Source organism: Lasiosphaeria miniovina (assembly GCF_030549165.1).
Source record: "Lasiosphaeria miniovina strain SMH2392-1A chromosome Unknown B0T26scaffold_5, whole genome shotgun sequence".
Taxonomy (NCBI): Eukaryota; Fungi; Ascomycota; class Sordariomycetes; order Sordariales; family Lasiosphaeriaceae; genus Lasiosphaeria; species Lasiosphaeria miniovina.
Window position 1 is genome coordinate 1,178,784 of NW_026848224.1, and position 20,779 is coordinate 1,199,562.

At 56.6% G+C, this 20,779-nt stretch overlaps 4 protein-coding genes across 4 annotated transcripts; 1 reads left to right on the forward strand and 3 right to left on the reverse strand.

Annotated features, from left to right (window-relative positions):
* Positions 1-2,148: 2,148 nt before the first annotated feature.
* On the forward strand, positions 2,149-3,780 carry B0T26DRAFT_343966 (uncharacterized protein). The gene is made up of 3 exons (XM_060434503.1): positions 2,149-2,366; positions 2,464-3,551; positions 3,617-3,780. The coding sequence occupies exons 1-3, from the start codon at positions 2,320-2,322 to the stop codon at positions 3,682-3,684; spliced, it is 1,203 nt and encodes a 400-aa protein (XP_060294031.1). The 5' UTR covers positions 2,149-2,319; the 3' UTR covers positions 3,685-3,780.
* Positions 3,781-8,875: 5,095 nt separating this feature from the next.
* Positions 8,876-13,270, reverse strand: B0T26DRAFT_803712 (uncharacterized protein). The gene is made up of 3 exons (XM_060447101.1): positions 13,180-13,270; positions 12,845-13,123; positions 8,876-12,785 (listed from the first exon to the last, which is right to left on the reverse strand). The coding sequence occupies exons 2-3, from the start codon at positions 13,065-13,067 to the stop codon at positions 9,184-9,186; spliced, it is 3,825 nt and encodes a 1,274-aa protein (XP_060294032.1). The 5' UTR covers positions 13,068-13,123; positions 13,180-13,270; the 3' UTR covers positions 8,876-9,183.
* Positions 13,271-15,522: 2,252 nt separating this feature from the next.
* On the reverse strand, positions 15,523-16,194 carry B0T26DRAFT_343992 (uncharacterized protein). Its single transcript, XM_060434504.1, has one exon. It carries the CDS (start codon positions 15,922-15,924, stop codon positions 15,571-15,573), a length of 354 nt encoding a protein of 117 aa, XP_060294033.1. The 5' UTR covers positions 15,925-16,194; the 3' UTR covers positions 15,523-15,570.
* Positions 16,195-19,927, reverse strand: B0T26DRAFT_343998 (uncharacterized protein). The gene is made up of 3 exons (XM_060434505.1): positions 19,831-19,927; positions 18,700-19,701; positions 16,195-18,645 (listed from the first exon to the last, which is right to left on the reverse strand). The coding sequence occupies exons 2-3, from the start codon at positions 19,589-19,591 to the stop codon at positions 16,466-16,468; spliced, it is 3,072 nt and encodes a 1,023-aa protein (XP_060294034.1). The 5' UTR covers positions 19,592-19,701; positions 19,831-19,927; the 3' UTR covers positions 16,195-16,465.
* Between the last annotated feature and the right edge of the window lie 852 nt (positions 19,928-20,779).

Here is a 20,779-nt window from a genome sequence, read left to right on the forward strand (position 1 = left end):
TGTTGCACCGTCAATTGAGGTGACCTCGGTGTTGTCAATCCCGTCAGATCTGGTTGTCAGTTCGAGTCTGTGTGATGGGGGCCTGCGGTGCAGAGGTACGCATCTCGAACGCGTCCCAGCCACGAGCCCAAGATTTGGCGAGCGGCGCGGTTCAATATTTGCGTTCTTGGCAATAACGGTTTTTTTAACGGGCTAGTAGTGGTCTTTGGGCTAGGACTCCCGTTGCGAAGCCTTCACTGTTTTCCCTCTAGTTGCCGGCAGTAATTCCGATGTGCCTACTGTGTGAATCAAGAGCAGCTGAACCGCGCGCAATGCACTCAGGGCGGAGACTGGGATCGCTTGAAACAGGAAACACGGGGCCCGCAAGCCTCGGTGAAAGGGAACGGTGCGCATCGCATCCCGTCTCCCCTCTCCCGTCTCCCCTCTCCCCTCTCCCTCGAGCCAAAAGGCGACTCAAATATTGGCTTGAAACCTTTGTTGCTCCTGTCTGGCGTGTCTCTTGCGTCGCCTCTCAGGTCCGTGAATGTCTAGAAAATATCGCCGTTGCTGCCCCCATCCAACCTAGCACGGTGTCGCACTCGAGCTTTGATGGGAAAATGGCAGAGGGGCCGAAAGCGAAAAAATACGAAACCGCCCCACAGTTACGCCCAGCCCGAAGGACGCACGCGGGTAGCTGCAGGACAAGGTCACGAAGGACGGAAGATCAGCTGGAAAACGGCTTGCGTTGCGTTACAAACGGCGGCCAGCTACACAGCCACCTTGCCCTGGACCGGAGTGGTTTTTACCCTCGAGACCGAGATGCAAGATGTTGACAAGACGCAACGAAAAGCGCGAAAATGTTTACTTTTTACGAGGTGGTGCAAGAACGCGTGCATTCGTAAGTCTTGCTAAGCAGCGGGCCAATTCAACCTGACCTGATGACACGAAATTCCGCCACATCCGAAGTTCAATCCGTTACCAAATCGCAATCCGCCCGCAAGTGCATAGTCTGCTGCCGAACCCAACTCTACCTTTGAGTTTTTTTCCAACCGCCCATTCCGGTTATCACTCCCGGCTCGAAAACTGTGGGTAGATGCCGGGTCTGATCGTATTATACACCTCCTCCAGGGTAATACATGTTAGCGTGGGAAGGTGGCAAAGTTAGTGATTAGCGAGATTTCCCTGGAAGATACTAATAGAGACCAACGTACCAAGCTAACATGTATTTCCCTGGTGGAGGTGTAGAATTTTCTGGAGTCTAGGTGGTGGACGACCCCGATCGAGGCCTGCTCGGGCGCCCGAAATTCACACGCTGTTTTCCGCAGGCTCGGCCCCCTAACCCTGCGCTGCCGAAAGTGCGCGGAATCCCGTGCAATCCCGTGCAAGTGCAAACCCCTGAGCGATGGCGCCCGTCCCTCTCCAAGGCCAATACCTGGACGCTCCGGATGAATTGCCAACAAGATGGATCATGATTATATATAAAAAGCATCTGTGTGCCAGCGAAGCCGCTCGCCTCCGCTCAACAAGTGGAGTCTTGTTTTCCTTTCTAAATTCTAGGTCTGCGTCGACGCCGTCGAGCCGCGGGGTCAGGTGAGCAAGCGCTAGGGGCAACCGCCCAAGCGCCAAGCTACGCCAATTACCATCCACCACAAGCGATGTGAGTCAAAGACTTTGAACCTGACGATAGGCTCTGCGTCTGCTGGTCCGGGGTAGCAAACATTTTTGCCGCCGCTTAACCAAGCCGGCATATCTCATATGCTATGACATACGACATGGTGCTTTGCACGGATTGCAGCATTCACGTGAATATCTCAAAGTATATCGTCGCCATCGCAGAAGCTCGGCTGTTCGTGCCGTGACGATTGATCCCGGATGGGGGCGACGGTCCCCATTGCCAAAATGGCATGACAGCCTACAAAGAACTTGAAGCCGCCTTCGACATCCTAATTGTAGCTTTTTGTGATGCCTTTCCAAAACATGAGGCCTGGATTTGACATCCCTAGAAACCTTGCGCTGCTCGATGGCACCTAGACGTTACCCAGTAGTCAGAGTGTGATATTTTTCTCTGATTCTAGCTCGCGAAGAAATGTGAATTCAGCGCCAGGACTCGAGTCACGAGTGCCTTCAGAAATGCACAGTTTGTTTGGGGAACGGGTTCTTTCCGCCTTTGGAAGTAGGCACTCCCAAAAAGCCCTTTTTGGACCAATAATTGGCCACAGGGGCCTGCCCACCACGTGACTCGTTCCTGGTTTTGGTTCTGGGAACGTGCCACGACTCCTCACGTCGCGAAACTCGCGTTCCTCGGTCCTGCTCTGCACGCGACCTTGCCATTCGCTCACGATGCCGGTCTTAGACTTCGACCGCATCGCGGTCAAGCTCTCATCGCGGTAAGTTGAGTCAATGCAATCGCCCACACCTGAGGTGTCGGCCAATTCGATTGTTTCAGCATGATGCACAACATCTAACATCCGCCCTTATTTGAAGCTTCGCTCGGCATGGTCGGATCAATCCTTGGCCCTCAATTGACCATTCTCTCGACTGCTCTTCTAGAAGTCGAGGAGCCATCCGGAGATTTTCGCTGTGCAGGCTGCCCGGTTCTCAAATAAAAACAGCTCGACACAAGCCGCACTACATCCGACACCTCATACACCACTTCCAGCCCCTCGATGATTATGAAGAGAGCAACATGAAGTTCTGGATAGATCATCCTGACAAGGGCCTTAAAATGACTGTGGTTCTCCGACACTTGCTCGGATATGACAACATCAAAAATACGGCGGCATCACCAAAACCTTCGATAGCTAAATTCCTCGGCCATGATATTGGCAAAGGGATCCCCGAGTCCAAAATGAGAGACGTGAGATTCCTCAGTATCGACGTCGACGGTCTTGATGGGCATGGAAGAATTCCTGGGCATTTTTCTCTCGGAGTCTCCATTCTCGATACTCAAACTTTACATGCCTTGGCACGTGGCTCCGGTACCGCAAAACCAGAAAGTCGGATAATTGAGTCTCATCATTTCGTTGTTAGATGCTGGGAACCCTCTTATCAGCCCGCCAAGGACAAATTCTTATTTGGACTGCCCGAAACAGTCTCCATACACGAACTCCGGGTGAAATTGGGAGAAATGATTTCACATCGAGATGTCGTTGTCCTTTGTCATAGTTCCAAAACGGAGTCTAAAATCTTGCGGGACCTCGAAATCGATCTTTTTCCGAAGTATACTTTGGATACTGCTGAACTCTACAAGATGCAGGATGGAACATCAACCACTCTGGGGAATTTGCTCGACACGGTTGGTATGTTGCATGCAATTAAAGACCTCCATGTCGCCGGGAATGATGCCAATTTCACGCTCCGGGCTCTACTGCTGCTTGCAGTCCGTGATGCGGAATACCAGTGCCAGTTGGATGCCGATTCTGTACTTCCGTATTGGATCTCGACATTTGAGGCCGTAGCCTTATGGCTATCCGAAGACGAGATAAAGCGGGGCATACGCAATCGCAGGGAAGAAAGGACTAAGGAGCGGGAGTGGCAGATGGAGTTGCGACAGCAATCCCGCTCCCAGGAAGGTACGGGAGAGTCTGCGTGGATGGATTCCCGAGGCGAGGATGAATATAACCGAGAGCCAAAGCAGGGCGGTTCGAGCGTGAAGACAAAGGCGGAGCTGACGAAGACGAAGGCGGAGCCGATGAAGCCGTCTAGGCGGGAGATTTCGCTGGAGGTGCAGAAAGAGCTCTTGCGGAGGAGAGAGAGCAGGCGGAGGCAGAACAACCGGGAAGCATGGGTACTGCAGCAGTCTCTAGCTAACCACCAGGAAGTTATCGGGGGCCCTGCTGTGACGCTGCCGAGTGTCGAGGATGGAAACATCCTTTTTCCAGATCCATCCTCTTGGAGCATGGAGCTGGAACAGCAGTTCCAGATGGAGCTGGGGCTGCGGGTAAATGCCTTTCTGAAAGCGTTGGTCAAAAGGGGACTTGTCGGGGAAGCTGCTATAACAGTGCCGACCGGCGAGGATAGAAACTACTACCTCCGAGATCCAAGATTTAGGAGAATAATCGAGGGGCAACAGCAGGGGCTGACGGAGACGTTACGTCGGTCGAGGGCAGAATTACTACGACAGTTACGGTTCGTACCTAATCTTCAGCAAGTTGCCGGGGAACCTTCTGTAACGTTGCCGACTGGCGAGGATGGAAACAACCGTACCCCGGACTCGAGCGCTTGGAGCATGGAGCAGGAGCAGCCGCCTCAGAAGCAGTTGAAACAGCTATGGAAGAAGCAAGCGGAGTTACTAGAGCTAGCTAGCTTCGGGGAAGTTACGGCTGAGCCTGGCGCGACGGTGTCGCACGCCAAGGATGAAAACAGCCATGACTCAGGGCACAGTACTGAGAGCATGGAGCTGGAGGAGCAGATACAGGGGCGCGGCGAGGGGGTAATGGCAATGGCAATGGCATCGGCGGAAGCGGAAGCGGAAGCGAAATCAGCGGAAGCGGCAGCAGCGGGATCAAAAGCCGGTAACGACCACGACTCAACACCTCCCGATGATGCACAGCAAAACGTGGATATTATCTTGCACGGAGCGAGTTTCTGATCATCCCCTTAGTTACATCGCGTTTGGTGGTTCGACTGGTCTGCTCTAGTTAGTCCCGGACGGAGAGGAGGAGATTTGCTAGTGCTTGCTTCCCTTGATTTCATTGCTAGAGACTCAAAATCTGTATCGTATCAAAAAAAAAAAGCTTGGTATTTATATTATTTTCTTTAGCTGCCGGGATTAAACTCGCCATTTGTCTGTGTCTCTGAGATTTGTGGCTGTTCTACTACCAACGAGCTACGGAGGTGATTAATTTGCAACTCTGTCCCTATTAGCTCGTCCCTCTTCCTCTGGTTCTCCGGCTTGCTGGCGCATACAAGACGGACGTGCCAGTTATTCGTAGCCTTTATCCTGCTTGGTAGGTGGCCCCAGCCCCGAGCAGAGCAACAGGACTAAGTTAGGTGGGGGGGTAGGCGAACACTACTGATTTAGAACATTCTGTATAAGCAGGAGTCCCAACTAACCCTCCAACAAAAGAAAGGGTGATCTTTTTATTTACAAAACTTCAATACAATCTTTGATATCCTCTGAATCATCCGCTTCTTCCGCATCTTCTAAAACCTCTGCTGCACGCCCTACAGCTCTCTGGGCCTCACGAATAGTCTGAATATTCGCAAAGGTGGTATTTGGATCTTCTTCAACCTTCTTCTTCTTTCTGGCTCTTATTGATTCGAGAGTGTGTTCTAGACCTTCAATCTTTCGCTTCCTAATAGCCAGTTCAAAGGCCTGTTTATCCAAAGCCTTACCAATCTTTCTGAGGAAGAGCTTATCCGCTGGCATTGCTTTGATGATGCGTGCGAACTTCTTTGCCTGTTCAACGTAATCACGTGCCTTTCTAGGAGTCCTCCACTGCACCCGATCGTCTCCATAATCCTCCAGGATTGGCATACGGAGTGTGCGAACCTCTGGGGTAACTATAGTAGTTCTTAAGGGGCGTGAAGTATTAGAATTCTTGAGGAGGAGTGGGCTTCTTAGCGGTTTGTTGACATTCAAGGGCCAAAGGCCTGATGCCTTCCATCCTGACTTAGCATTACTCTTAGTAATTGCCTCTGTGCGTGAAATCTGGTAGCATTCCAGAAACGCACGTTTTCCGGCTACAGAAGAGTCGTCAAAGGCGTTAGCAAGAAGGTCCTCAAGCCGTCTGCGATAAAGTCGTTTTAGGGGGCCAAATATGGCCAAATCTAGGGGTTGGAGGACATGGGAAGTATGGGGAGGCAGATAAATAATGTGAATATTGTTTGTGAATGCCTCCCACATATAATCGGCAGTTGTGTGGCTGCCATGGCCATCAATAATAAGGAGTCGTTTCTCAGAGGAGTTTGCTGGCTTGGTGAGAGGAATGAACACATTTTTTAACCATTTGAGGCTTGTCTCATCGGTAGTCCATCCTTTCTCAGTTGCTGTAAAGAACCAATCCTGAAATGGCTTCATATCCAAAGGAAACCATTGTTGTTGAACGCTTTTCCCCTTAAAAATGACCAAAGGAGGAAGGCAACGGCCAGCTGCTGAGATGCATTCGACAAAAGTGGTCCAAGTGCGGGTTCCAGGCTGTTTTTTTTGAAGCGCCTTAAAGGCACGGCTTCCAATGACAAGGCCGTTGGTTCCTCTGCCTTCCATAATACCAGATTCGTCCTTGTTCCAGCGATTCTCTGGCTTAATCGCCTTGATAGCTGGTGTTTGGAAATGGTTGAACCAAGGTCGAATTGTTGACTCTGTAGCGCAGTTGACGCGGACCGAATCGACTCTCTTGGCCCTCTGAGTCTTCAAAATTCGATTGCAGTTAAGAAAGGCACGGCACCACCCCTTTCCAAGTGGTAAGGAGTCCCCCCTTTAAGCTAGAATACGGCGTGCAAGCTCCCTGATCTGTGCATGTGTAGGGGGCAATCCTAAATCTTGTTGAAGAAGAATCCATTCGACTAAACGATCCTCTTGGGTCTGTGTAAGCCTTTGCTCATCTTGATGAGCAACATTTCGAGGTAGGGAGCCATGTAGACGGCCATAAAGGGTGGAGGGTGGAACGTTCCATTTTCGCGCGACTTTGCGTAATCGATGTGTTCTGACGGCTTCCTCGCAAGCCTTGCGGAGGTCTTCTTCTGTATATGAAACCATTGTCAAGAGAAGAATAAAACGAATTGAAGATGAAGAGAATTGGAAAAGAATTGGTTGAGTTATGGGCTTTTTATATAAGAGGGTTGGTTGTGTTCCTCGCTTATCTAGAATGTTCTGGATCAGTGGCGTTCGCTTACTCCCCCACCTAACTTATAACGGAGAGCCTACCTACCCGGACTGTAATTAGGCATACCTAAAACGAGTCGCTTATAGTCCAAGTTAACGCTCTCTGTTGCAAGCTAGTATTGTCGTATTTAATTGCCAAAATGGTACCTGCTAAGCCGACCCGACACTCCACCTTCCCCTGATGGTTAGGAATAATAGGCGGACCCATGAAATAGTGGATGCTAGGTATCGGGGACTGTGTGCTCCCCACCTCTCCCTTTCTGCCACAACGAGGGTGTCGTGAAAATCTTCGATTCCCACGGATCATGACAAAACTATGAAGCGTCTTCGTTTTGGACTCGGTACTGGTCTCGACCTTCACGGCAACCTGCTCCAACATCATCAATATCATCCTTGGTGATGGCACAGGGGATGTGGTAAGTGCTCTTGTCCTTTTTCGACAAAACGACCACAACGCCTTACGATTAGCTAACAGATTCTAGTTCCGGACGAAGAGCTTCCAGATTTCGATCCCAGGATCAGGATCCGCAACGCACCAGGTCCCACGCTTCTCTCTTATCTCCGACCAACAAACTCGCCCATGCTTGAAGACATCAAAGACTTCATCGCGAGTTGTGAGGACATTGTCCCACCGCTCCATTGCCTCCACTAGTGCCTTTCACAGCAAGCCTCAAGAATGGCCAATAGGCGACGCTCGCACCAACTATCGGGGAGGTTGGCAGCGGCGGGCTTACTATGCTGGTTGCCGTTGTGGCTACGCGTGATGCGAGGAACTGTCTGTGCCTCAAAGCCGCCCTGATTCTCGTCTCCAACTGCCGTGCCCCGAAGGGCGGATTTCGTCTGTTGTATTCTGAGGTCGGGGCCCGTGTTGACCTCGTGGAAAAGGTGGTTTAATTACAGTGGCCTGTGCAGGCCCTATCCTGCACCATACCCGATTTAGGTGCGTCTTTCTGACACATGGTGTTTGAGAATTTCAGGTCCGTATACTTAGTGTGGTATGAAACCGGCAAACTCAATGACTACCCTTGGAAGCAATGAAACCTGACAGGAAGTTGGCGGAAATGGCCATCGCTATGACGGCGACGAAGATTTCAGCCAAAACAGACTGCCCTTCACGGTCGGACTGATTGTCAAATCCGGGCTTGATGTGAGGGCAAACATGCCGGGTTCGCTATACGGGACTGCCCAGCAGTTTTGTCAAGATTCGGGGGATAGAAGTGGCCGGTGAGTCAATTGACCGTGAACATGGGTAGAGAGGAGGGAATTACGTAGCTTTTATGCGTGGTTGAGGAGATGACCCGATAATTACTGGACGGTTGTAAGGGGACTCACATAAAGAGACCAGTCCCGCTTACTCCAAGTACCTATCTAGTCTAGGTTATGAGGGCATAATTACTAGAGAAATTCAACACAATTAATATCTGAATTTCTGAGAAATTTGATCAGCGGGGATGGCGCCGTTAATTAAACGCCACTGAGCTGAACTTGATTCCCTGAAAATCCCTAATCTGCACCTATACTCCTTCAAAAATCATCAAGCTAAGTGGAAAACCAATATGGAGTATGTCGTAGGATAAGCACTCGAAGTCCCCGCTATCGAATGCCTTAGAGTCTGGGTGGCGCTTGAGATCACGCATGGCGCTGGATATCGAGATGAGGTGATAAATGACAAGGCGTTGCACCTGTTGAGCCATAAGACTGACGGGCCTGCTGAGACGATTACGCTGATCCCTATTATGGTTAATAGTAAGCAAGCAATTGCCAATGATTGACCCAGGCTGTGGTTAAAGCGGGCAAGTTGCTGGCCCTAAGTTTTGTAGTGGTAATTAGTAGAGAGAAGAGAGAATACGCAAGAAGACGACTGGTTCATCAAGTCAAACCACCGAGAGTTTTGGGCTCGTGTACACGCTGGGATCTTCGGCAGCACAGTAGATCAGCCCAGACAGTCGGCGACATTTCTTCGGGAGAATATTAGCTCCCTGTGCCACGCAGCACCGCAGCGTCCAGCATCCCGAATATTTACACGACACAGTGGATTTACCTGGTAAACACGGCAGCTTGATTTGGACGCAAACTGCGCCACGCCACACAGCGTGAGCTGGAAAGTTGAAGAATTGTGTGTTTTGTGCAATATTTGACGGCCGTGCTAATTACTAGTTACAACTAGTAATGGCCCCATCAAGTGGAGGAGTAAAAAAAGGAAAAGAAACTATCACACTCGTCCCTTCCCCGTCTATCATGAAGTTTTGGGTTGGGGAAGGCGTTACCACGCAGCTTCCGTGGCCAACGCCACGGTCTACACGGACTCGTAACTTTAAAATAAAAATTTAAAGAAAAATAAAACACTGCACAACACAAAGGTGACACAACCTCCTGCCTCATGCGGCGGCGGCATCCTCGCACTCCATGCGGTGCTTCTTCCAATCTTTCTTCTGGCACGCGGCCGTGCAGTATTTGACTGTACGGCAGCGGCCGCACGCCTTGAGCGTGGCGTCGATGCGCCCACACGCGCGGCACGCCTCGGGCATGGCCAGCGCCGGCACCTCGACGTCGCCACCTTCCTCCTCATCCTCCTCCTCCTCCTTTTCCGCGCCGCCTGCCTTCTCAGCAGCTATAGCCGCCTTCGCCGCCGCCTTGAACGTCCTGGCCGTTTCGCCATCGATCAGCTCCTCGACAAATGGCGTCGCGAACACGGGGCTGATCGCCACGCGCGTCGCGAACTGCGCAGCCACCTCCCAGCCCGGCAGCGCGATGAATCGCTCCGGCAGCTTGCCCGCGCCGCACGAGCACAGCACAGACTCGCCCGCCTCCAGACTGACGGGAGCTGCGGGCTTGCCGCCCCAGCGTGCGGAATACTGGCACCGCTCGCCGTGCTCCCACGTGCGGCAGCGCTCGGCCAAGGCAGGCAAAGCACGCTTCCACAACCTCAGCTCGCCCTCATCGACCATCAGCGTGCAGCACTCGAGCGTGCGGAGCACGAGCAGGAACGCCTCGAGGCGGCCTGATGACAGGATCGCGTGCGTGAAGGGAATCACAGCTGCGTCTAGAACCACGCTTGCCGCCGCACCGTCCAGCCGCACCGCGTTGACAAACACCAGCATGTGAATACCGCCGGCCGACGGGTTGTGCAGCGCGAAGAGCCCGGTGGCGCCGCCTTGTAGACCCGCCGCCACGTTGAACATGGTGAAGAGGGACTCTTTGAAGTTGAGGCGTGCAGAGTCTGGTGCTGTGTCTGAGGCTAGCGCGGCCTCGCGCAGCCGGCGCTCGCGCGCCGAGAAGATCAGCGACGAGAGCGTCGACAGGAACTTCAGTCCCGATTTGGAGTCGACGGCAAGGATCGGCAGCGTGTCGAGGCTGACGTGCGGCACGTTGAGCGTCGCGGGGACTGTTGCCTTGTTCGCGTCGTCCTGTTTCCCCGGCCACTCCATCAGCGCCGTCGGCAGCAGGTACGCGTCCATCTCTGGCGACGGGACGGCGACTGCATCGGTGGCGGGCGTGGCGACAATGACCTCGACGTAGCCCGAGCGGCGCGCCACGCGCGTCTTGGTGTGGTGCAGCTGGATCGGCACGGGGGCTGTGAGGGGGAGCACGAGCGGCTGCAGCCCGAAGATGACGCCGCCCGGTTCGCCCAGGACCAGCTCGACGGTGAATGGCGACGATGACGTGGGCCGCAGAGTGATGGGCGACTTGATGTCTGCCAGCAGCCGCTTGCCCTGGTCTGACGTGATGTTCTGCCGCAGCGTCACCGACACGATCTCGCCTGTGCTGCCGTCGATGTTGGCCGACAGCTCGGGCTCGGGCTCGGGCTCGGACTCGGGCTCGGGCTTGTTTGAGGCTGTGCCGGTGCCAGCTTGAGGTGTCTGCTGCGGAGCGGCTTCAGCAGACAACGCAGGCGGCAACCCGCCGACGATGTGATGAGGACCCTTCTGGCCGGGGGGGTTCTTTGTGATAAAGACGTGGTCCTCGTCGAGGACGTGGGCCTCAAAGAAGGGCTCCAGGGGGTAACCTGATTCGATATACGCGGCGACGCTCTTGTACGAGATGATGGACACGTGCGTGTCGTGCGCCGTCAGCGTGGCCGCCGCGACGTTGAAGGTGGCGACGAGGGCAGACGACCCCGAGAAGCCGGCTGGGTCCCCGCGGGGGAGCGTCACCAAAAAGTCGTCGTGATCGTGCGTCCCGTGTGCCTCGATGGCGCCAAAGGCCACCTGCATGTTGCTGTACAGCGACTGGCGCGTTACGTCCTGCCAGCCCATCTTGTTGGCGGCCCGGCACCGCACGAGGCCCAGCAGTACGAACCCGCCCGTGCGCCGCAGCTCAGCCTGCCACCGCTCTGGCGGCACAACGAGCGTGATAGTGACGGTGGCGGGCATGGCCGCCCACTTGCTGAACGGAGCCGATGGGGGATCGTTGCTACCGGGGTCGAGCTCAGGACTCGAGTAGAGCCCCAGCTGCGCCATCTCGAGAAGCAGGTCGTGGCGGTGCAGGCTGTCTGCCTCCGAGGCATCGGGCCTACCGAGGCTCTGGGTAAGCAGCTGCGCGACGAATGGCGACTCGGACCCTGCCGGCTGCACCGCGACCGTCTTGCACATAGCCTTGAGGAAGGCCAGGAAGCTCACGCGGTTGTACTTGGGCGCGCCAATGGGAGCTCGAGTGTCGGCCAGCATGTTGCGGTAGATCTGGTACGCCACGATCTCGAGGTCCTCGGACTTCACGGCCAGCTTCTGCGACGGCGCCGACGGGGTCCGGCCGGAGAAGAACCGACTGTGCTTCCACGCCAGCCGCGAGTGGATCTTGAGCCCACCCTCGCTTAGCGTCGCTTCGTCGCTGCTGGCAATAGCGGCCAGACACTCGTCGACGACGGACTCGGTCGTGGCGTTGGTCCAACACTCGACAGGGGCTAGGCCGAGGAGGATCGAGACGGTCTTGGTGTGGCCGCAGAGGAGCGCGCCGAACTTGGCGCTGTCGCTCGCGCCGCCCCGCGTCATGATCTCCGTGTAGAGGGTCGACGACGGCGCGTCCTTGAGCAGCGGGCCGGCCGAGACGAGCAGGTTGATGACGCCGCAGTAGTCGGCGATGTTGGACGTGTCGATGACGTCGAACTTGGTGGGGGCCGTGCCCTCTTTGCCGTACTCGCTCTTTGCCAACTCCAGGGCCTGGAATCCAAGCCTGCGACGGTACCAATGAGCACACATGGCGCCAGTTTCAATGTTGTGCTGGAGGGTGTGGCACAGGGCCAAGCCGTCCGCCGTGATGAAGCGGATGGTCGTGCTTGAAGCGGACGCGGCAGCCCGGAAAGCGTCCACCCAAGCCCGGAACTGCATCTGGGCTGCCTCGAACAGCCGCGAGGTTTCGGCCGCCTTGTCGTCGTCGAGCCGCAGAGGAGACAGCTCGGTCAGGTTGGCCTCGGCCGTAGCGAGGTGGAAGGAGAGGAGCGGATCGGAGGGCCAGGCCAGAACGGAGCGCTTCGACAGCGCCTCGGAAAACGTGGGGTTGGCATACAGCTTCGTGGCAGGCGGCGCGGCCCTGGCCAGCCCGGTCTGCCAGTAACGTGCCAGGGCTTTGATCAGGTCCTTGACCATGTCGCGCGAAAGGGGGGCGGCGGAGCGCGACGTCGAGTGCACGTTGAAGCCCGGACCGCACCACTTTTCCTTGAAGCGCCGCGAGGCGCCCAGCTTGTCGTCGAACTGCGACTGGTACGCGGGCGACTCTTTGGCCTGCGCCCCCCGAACGTACTCGGCCCAGATGCCGCGCACGTCGGCGAGCGAGTCGGCGTCGCAGAAGCGGATGGTGGTGCCATAAGTGCCGGCGTGCCAGTCGTCGAGGCTGCCGGAGAGCCCCACGAGCTTCTCGGCTTGCGCTTCCAGGGCGTGCATGTCGTCGGCGTCCACGTATAAGTGGTAGTAGATGTTCCAGATCTGGGCGGGCGACGCGGCCGCGCCCCCGTCCAGAACCAGGGTCAAGAACACGACATTCCGCGCTGCTAGCATCAGTCTCGGGGTCCTCTGGTGAGTCGGTCAGACAGTTGATATTAATTACCAATGATGTGGGGGTTGAGGTCGCAGGCCGTGATGTCGAGGCGGCGCGCGGGGAAGCCGAGGTTGGCATACGCCGTGTAGAGGAGGTGGCGCACGTCTCCGCACCCGACCAGCAGCACGTCGGCATCCAGGCCCTGCGGCAGGCACCGCGTCAGGCTCATTGCCGGCGTGTTGCCCACGGCGTAGAGCGGCCGCGTCGAGGCCTGTAGTTCGGGCGACAGCATCGCGCCGAGTGTGCCCCCTGAAAGAGGGTAAAATGCGCCGGGGTATCTCGGCTTCTCTGGGGACGCGTCAGTGACCGAGTCGAGTCCGGCCAGGGAAGTCGGGCATGCTCACCTGAGAAGTTGCGTGCCTCTTCCTGTGTCCTGTCTGCTGTTTTGTGTGAAATTGTGAGGAGCCGGCTCAGGTTGTGCTGCTGAGCATGACCTCACGGGATTTTATAGTCAGGGTGAGAAATCGCACCGAACCACTGCAGCTGCGGAGACTGTGCGCCTACAGTGCCTGCACGGAGGAGAGCCGGCTACCTATTGTTCTGCGCGGCAACGGGGGCGTTGTGAGCGGACTGAACAATAGGGACGCTTTGGTTCGCTACTAGGGCTGAGAGGAGAGGACAACAGCTGAGATGGATCGATTTAGAGGATGAAACACGGGGGGCTCGAGTCTTATTGTTTGGTTATTGGGCTAATATTCTTTTTTTCTTCTTTAGTTAATAGAAAATATTTGTGTGTCATTTTTCTGAATGCTTAGCCGAAACAGACGATGGTTCGGAGACTGGGTTGATTCGAATGAATGCATCTAGTCTTGGCTCATTTTCGGTGGCCATAGTGTCTGCTCGAATCATGCCTGGGAAGGTTTGGCAATTGACATGCTTTAGGTAATTACTGGATTGCAAAAGTATGCAGGACTCATGATGAAGGCGAGGGTCTGCTCGTGAACTGTCAAGGCTGCCTGATATAGTGTGTACATGGTAAATGTAACCCAGTCCCAGTTCACTTTGGTGATATATCTAGCCGTGGAAGTCGCCCCTAGAGAGACGAGAGAAAACACCTCGGCAGGAGTCTTGACTACTGGACATGGGACCGGGCTACGGTACCCATATGTAGGATGCGGCTGGCTTTAGTTGTTGAAATAGACATGGGATGTTACCGTCTGAATTTCACAATCGCGGCAACGATTGGATCGATTCGAGCCTTGCTCACAAATGGTTCAGACGCCTCCAACTTCGGATAGAGTGGTAGACACGCCGTCTAGAGAAGATGTTCCGAGATATTCCGTGTACCACTAGTACCAAGAATGAACTCCGGACGTCTTGGAATAATCCTACCGGTGCTGAGAGAAATACCGCTTGCTTCTAGGCCAACGGTTGTTTTGGGGCCAACGGTTGTTTTGGCGGATCAACCGGTCTTCCCCGAATCAAAGCGATGACTAACGTGTCTGATGAGGATTCACCGTCTCAGCGATGGCCATGCCCGCCATAAGATCAAGGTTATCATCAAGAAATGGACTTGGAAACCCAGGAAGGCGGATCCAAGAGACATGGAAAGATCGACCCGTATCTCACGAGGAAAGTGTGGATCAATCCCTATTTCCTTCCAGAGATACCAGGTCACAGTCTGGGCCCTTCCTTCCCATCAAGCCGTGGCTTGCCCCCACCCGGTCCGTGATGCGTTCCTTCCGAAAAAAAAAAAAAACAGCCAGTAAGCGGAAAGAGGCATGGAAATGGGAGTGTTTGTTTGGCCCGAAGCCGGAGAGCGCTCGCAAACCTCCAAGCTTTCCCTCAAGCATCACATCAATAGCAGCAAGACAAGCTGGCCCTGCCAATTTTGTCTCCCAGTCATCCAGTACAGCTCATTGTCACTCTACCGTCGGCCGCCCACAGCTCATTCACACGGCCAAAGATGGCCGGCGGCCTGTCGCGCACGAAGAAATGGTTCAAATTCCACGACCGGACCCTGGGCCGCGGGCTCGTTGGGCCGCGCCTTTATACCGTCGCGGACACGCACCCACCAGGACAGGAGATCACCCACCCTGCTAATACAGACGAACCCACAACCACCATCTCTGCCAACCCCGCCCTCGGCCCCGTCGCCGACGAGATCGGAGACGCGAGAAAATGCAGCTGGAGCCGCCGTGGCTGCTTTTTCCGGCTCACATTTGTTTCGCCTTGGACGGCACACGTCATGAGACCCCAGGACAACTTCAACGACCCTAGAGAAGCCTGGATCGATGTTGTCATGACACAGGCATGTTTGATGTCCCCAACGTGCCCAGTCACTCGATGCATTGAAGACTGACCCGTGTCTTGCTTCCCGCTACGCAGGAGATTGTGCCCGTCCGGGCCGCAGTCCCGACCAAACACGTGCAAGAAGATGAGGACGGGGCGGTGCGTCCAATGGTCAACGGGAACGGAGCACATTTGTTGAACGGGGTAGGGGCAGAGGGACACGACGTTCGCGTGGTCACCGACATCGAGGTCTATACCGACGTGCGATCTGTTTGCTTCGTGACGGGCCTCTTTATGGTCTTCAACGTCTTGCTCATTTTTATGATGCTCGTTGTAGTGCTTTTTTCGGTGGCCAAAGTCTATTTGAGGTGGATTACGGGGAGGCCGCTGCTGCGTCTTCTGCGGTAATTACAAGTTGATTCGAGTTTTAGTTGCACACAGCGGTAGTAGATGGCTATTTCACCAGCACTTTGTCTTCTAGTTGTATCGTTGACGTGCGCGCACTACTGATCGCCGCCAGACGGGGACACTGTGTGGGATGGAGGCTCGAAACATGACATGTCGCGCGCGGTGCTTCGCGCAGGCAGGAAAAACCCCAGCATCAATACGGTAGGTAGTAGGTAGGCAAGTAGAGCGGCTAAGCAGTGAGCCGAAAACATGGTGACATGAGACGCGAAATCCTGCACTGTCCCGTAACGTCGGTCCACTCTAAAATATACCCGCCAAACAAGCACGGGCCGCGCAAAAGAGGAAAAGAGACAACAAGACACAAAATCAGGAAACGTCATCGACCCAAAATCTTTCTTCCCGTGCCCAGCCCATGCCAGTAAAAAAGCAAAAGAGAAATATCCAAACATCCGAGATCCGTCGTCTCGGAGCCGAACGTGGCGTGATCGGAAAGCTGATTGACGAAAAAAAAACACCCGCCCGCCGGCCTCGTCCGCAACTGCCCGCAACGAGAAAGAATTAAATAAACCCCCGCTGCACCTCGTTCCTGCCTGCCTTTCCCCTTCCTTCCCGTCCCCTTCCCTAGTTGTACAGAGCCCACGACGATTCGGTTCGTGAACGCCACCCCAGACAGAATTAAAATAAGAAACAGAAACAGTGGTCTGCAGCAGCAACCAACCAAGAAACCAAGCACCAGATATCTAGAATACACACACTCACACACACCCACACACACACACACACGCACCCACACACACACGCACCCACACACACGCACAGACCCGGCACCGTGGCAGGCAGGCACCAGTTTTCTTTCCCGCTCGCATCATAATCGTCATAAAGGAGGTAGGTTCTCTCTCAAAGGTTCGCGAAAAGAACAGAGCAGCAGAGAGCGTAGATGGGGGAGCGGAAATAGCCGAACCGAAACAAACGAAACGAAACGAAAGAACCTCACGAGCTGCCGAAAAACACATCGTCGACATTCGTAAACATGCTGACGGCGGCGTCGTAGTCCTCGTCATTGACGAACTTGGCACCGCTACCACTTCCCACGCCCACGCCCACGCCCACACCCACACCCACACCCACACCAGCACCTGCACCTGTGTTAGCGGCACCGTTGCCGAGCAACATCCCGCCGACGCCGACGCCCACACCCAAGCTGTGGTGCTGCATCTGCATCTGCATCTGCATCTGCAGCGACATTTGCATCTGCATCTGCAGATGGGAGTGCGACAGCTGTGAGTGCGGCTGGGGGTGGTCGATATCGCTCGCGAACTGCAGGAGCAAACTACTGTCCCCGTCCTCGTCATCGTCCGCGGCGTGCGCCGCCGCCGTCGTGCCCAGCCCGATGCTCGTGTCCGAGATGCCGCTGGCGTCGGCGTCGGCGTCGGCGTCGTCGAAGAACGTGTCTCCAGTGGTTGTTGTGGTGGCAGAGGAGGGAGGGTCTCGCGTTGGTGGTGGCGGCGAACTGCTGCTGGCCGACAGCCCCGGCGGCGTGCCCGGCAGGTGCGTGTAGTGGCTGGCGACGCTCTTGGCGGGGGAGGCTGGGTTGGTTGCGGTGGCAGTGGGCGCGATGGTTGTGGGGTGGGTGTACATGCTCGGAAGGTCGTAGTAGTCCGCATCCGAGGTGCTGTTTCGGGCGCGGGGTGCAGCGGAGGCGTGGGACGTGTGGCTGTAGCTGCTCATGGCGGACGGCGAGGCGGCGTACACCTCGGCCGACGAGGCAGAGCGCAGCACGCTGGCGAGGATATCGTCGTCGACGTCGTCGGATGTGCTGGTGGCAGCGGCGCTCGGCATCGGCGCCGTCGACACGTTGCCGGCCAGCCCCAGGCTGCTCGGATCCAGCGTCGGCGACGCCGTGGTGATGCTCGTCGCCGCCGTCGGCAGGTCGGCCATGGCCACGTCCATCATGTCCATGTCGGGGAAGGCGTCGTCGTCCATGAGCCCGTCAAAGTTGTGGTCGAGGTCTGCGTGGTGCGCCGCCGGCGAGTTGGCCGCCGAGCTGTCCGAGTAGCCCGACTGGCTGCTGACGGAGCTCGTCGACGCGTGGTGCTTGCTGTTGCTGCTCGCGGGGGCGGCATTGTTCTTGCGGCGCGTGCGCTCGCTCTTCTCGCGGCGCTCGTCGAGGGCCGGGCGCAGCTTGCGCGGCCGCCCGCGCTTGACGACTTTCCGCACGATGCCGTCGAAGGCGCCGATGCACATGCCGCGCTGGCGGTGGCGGGTCAGGGCGTCGTGGCGGGCGAAGCTGTTGCCGCACTCGCACGGGTACGGCTTGACGCCCGTGTGGATCTTGGCGTGGCGCTTGAGGTCGTGCTGGCGCACGAAGCACTTGTTGCACGTCGGGCACTGGTACTGGCGGTCGTTGAGGTGCGTCTGCACGTGGCTCTTGATGTTCTCCTTGCGCCCGAACCGCTTGAGGCACCCCTCGTATACGCACACCCACTTGCCGTCGCCCGCGTCCGGGCCCTCGATGTATAGCGCGATGTCGTCGCTCGTCACCCCAGTGTCCGTCTTGGTCTCGTCGATGTTGATGCTCGCGATGCTGGCCGCGCTGGCGATGGACGCCAGCGAGTCCGTCCGCCGGTGCGGCGACCCCCGCCGCGACGGCGACGACGGCAGCCCGTGGTGCGAGGGCGAATATGCCCCGTGCGGGTGCGGCATCACTGTGTCCTGCGAGTCGAGGTCTGGGAACGGCTGCAGGTCGGGCTTGTTGCCGAACGCGTCGTGGTTCCCCGGCTGCAGCTCCTGCGACAGGTCCAGCCGCACCCCCGGGAACCCGTCAAAGGCGTTCTCGATCTTGACGAACTCGTCGTTGAGGTTCGACATGTTCATGAAGTCGGGCGTGCGCAGACCATGCCCGGCAAACGCCATGGGCATCGTGTTGGCGCGCTGCGGCGTGTGCGTGTGCGCCAGCGCCTCGGCCTGCTGGCGCAGGTCCTGGAAGATGCCCGAGTTGCGGTTGCTCGACCGGCTCCCGCGCATCGGCTTGATCGTCTCCTCCATCGACTCGTCGTAGTCGTCCGAGAACCGGCTCGGGCGCTGCTGCTGCTGCTGCTGCTGCGGCGTGGCGTTGCTGTGCTTGGCCATCCTGTCGTGGGGTGTTTCTGTGGGTGTTGGGGGAAAGCAACCTGTGGTCGATGTTAGCATTGCGTTGTCTCGTTCAGGTAATGTGCATGACCGACCTGTGTCATTCTGTGTTGGCGGTGTGGCTGGTCTCTGCGCAGACATGTCCAGACCAGTCCCCATGGCCTCGAACTTGGCCACCTTGTCGAGGATGCCGTTGCTTATCCTCCTCGACGTGCGGCGCGTGTGCGTGCTCGCCGTCTCGCCCTCCGAGATCCAGCCGTGTCCTGCCGACCCGGTCGGGCTGGCCTCGGGAAACGTCATGAACGTGGGCGTCGACAGCGCGCTGTCGGGCCCGAAGAAGTCAAAGTCGTTGGCCGAGCTCATGCCGTCGTTGGCCACGAAACTCGCCTGGTTCTTCTTCATGATGGCGTTCATGGGCCCCATGTAAGCGTCGAACGGCACGCTGGACATGTCGGTCATCTGGCCCTGGGCCGCGAGAGCGTCGACAAAGTGCTGGTGTTGCGGTGTGCCATGAGGAGACAGGAGATAGCCATCGTTTGGGTTCTGTTGTTGTTGTTGTTGTTGTTGCTGCTGCTGTTGTTGCTGTTGCTGTTGCTGTTGCTGCTGCTGCTGATGTTGCTGCTGCAGCTGCTGGAGTTGGTGTTGTGCGGCTGCAAGGCCGCCAAAGGCGGGCTGGCCAGAGCCCGGGCGGGCGATGCGTTGCTGCTGCGATTCTCGCAGTCCATGCTGTGGTGTCGTTGCTAATCCTGGGTTAGTTGTCGAAGTACTTACCGTTGCGTAGTCCTGCCGGAATGTCGGGGAGAGCTGCGGGTGCCGCCGCGTGTCGAGGCTGAGGCGGCGGCGGTGCCCCATGTGTGGTCGTTGCTGGAAGGGGGGCAGGGGGGCGATCTTGACGGCTTCGAAGGCCGACGGCGTCGAGTTTTGTCGTCGATGTTGCCGTTGGCGCGAGTGCAGCGCACTCGCCTGGGGCGGCGGATTGGACAGCATTAGGAGATGCAAGTCGAGTTCGGAAGAGGGTGTCGTTGTCGTCGATGGTCGAGATTGCCGCGCTCTGCTACAGTGTGCCGTACAGAGTGCTGGTCGATGTGGTTCCGAGACTGCGGGCGCGCCAGTTAGCCGTTGTCCATCGGCAAGGTTTCCATCCCTTCTTTGTCAGTTCCATCCCATCCTCTGCAGCCCCAGCTGTGAGCCCATCGGAGGACACAAGGTAAATGGAGGCAACTAACCTCACGCAGCGCAAGCCTGGCGGCCGGGCGATTGGAGTCGCGTGGTTGTGCTCAGTCGGTGCCGACCTTGCGGTTGTCTTGATCTGGAGTTTACTGCCTATGCAGGCAGGCTGGCAGGGCGAGTGCAGCAGCCCCGGGCTGGCAAGCTGAAGTTCTGTTCTCAAACAGACGAGTAGGTCTGGTCTGTCTTGCTCAGGTAGGTATTTTGATGTGTTTGACGGTTCTGATGCTCAATTAATTGGCAGAGAGGTTTTGCAGGCCAGGCAGTTCGCGAGACTTGTTGGGAAATGGGTAGCAGCAGGAGATGCACGAGAAGTATGGGGAATGCGCCCCCATGATGGTTGCGCTGATTTTTGTTTTCTTGCGCCGGCGACCGCGGTTGTCAGGACAACCAAGGCAGTTTTCTTGGTTCTTCAGCCCACGCTCGGTCAGCGCCCGCTCGCCATTGGCGCTTGCCGCCCAACAAGTGGGGGCAGTGCCCACCAGTCGTTAGCTGCCGCCCACCGGGCCCACGCCCACTGAAACCCGAGTGCTGGGACTCGCTAAACGTCAGCCAGCAGAAGCCGCCCGCCGACTCGACTCCTAGGGCCCTGGTAGATTAGCCTGAGCGCCGTGCATTGCCCCAAAAGCTTGCTGGGAGGTCCTTGCTGCCAGCGGTTTGCGGCCATGGCTCGACTTTCTGGCCAGTTTCTGGGCCAAAACCCGCAGTCGTCGTGCAACTGCATTCACCATTCTATTGTTTTGGGCCCTTGGTTGGGGCTTATTCGAGGTGTTAAGACGGACGGTTATATTAGCCGCCTCCCATGGTCTCGCCCAAGGCAGCTTTGTTGTTTTGTCGCTGTTGTCGGCGGGCAAGCGATTCGACAAGATTTGCCGTGCGACGGCGGCGGCTGCCCAGCGCGGGCGCGCGAGCCATTGCAGCGCACCCATATCCCATAGCACACCTAAC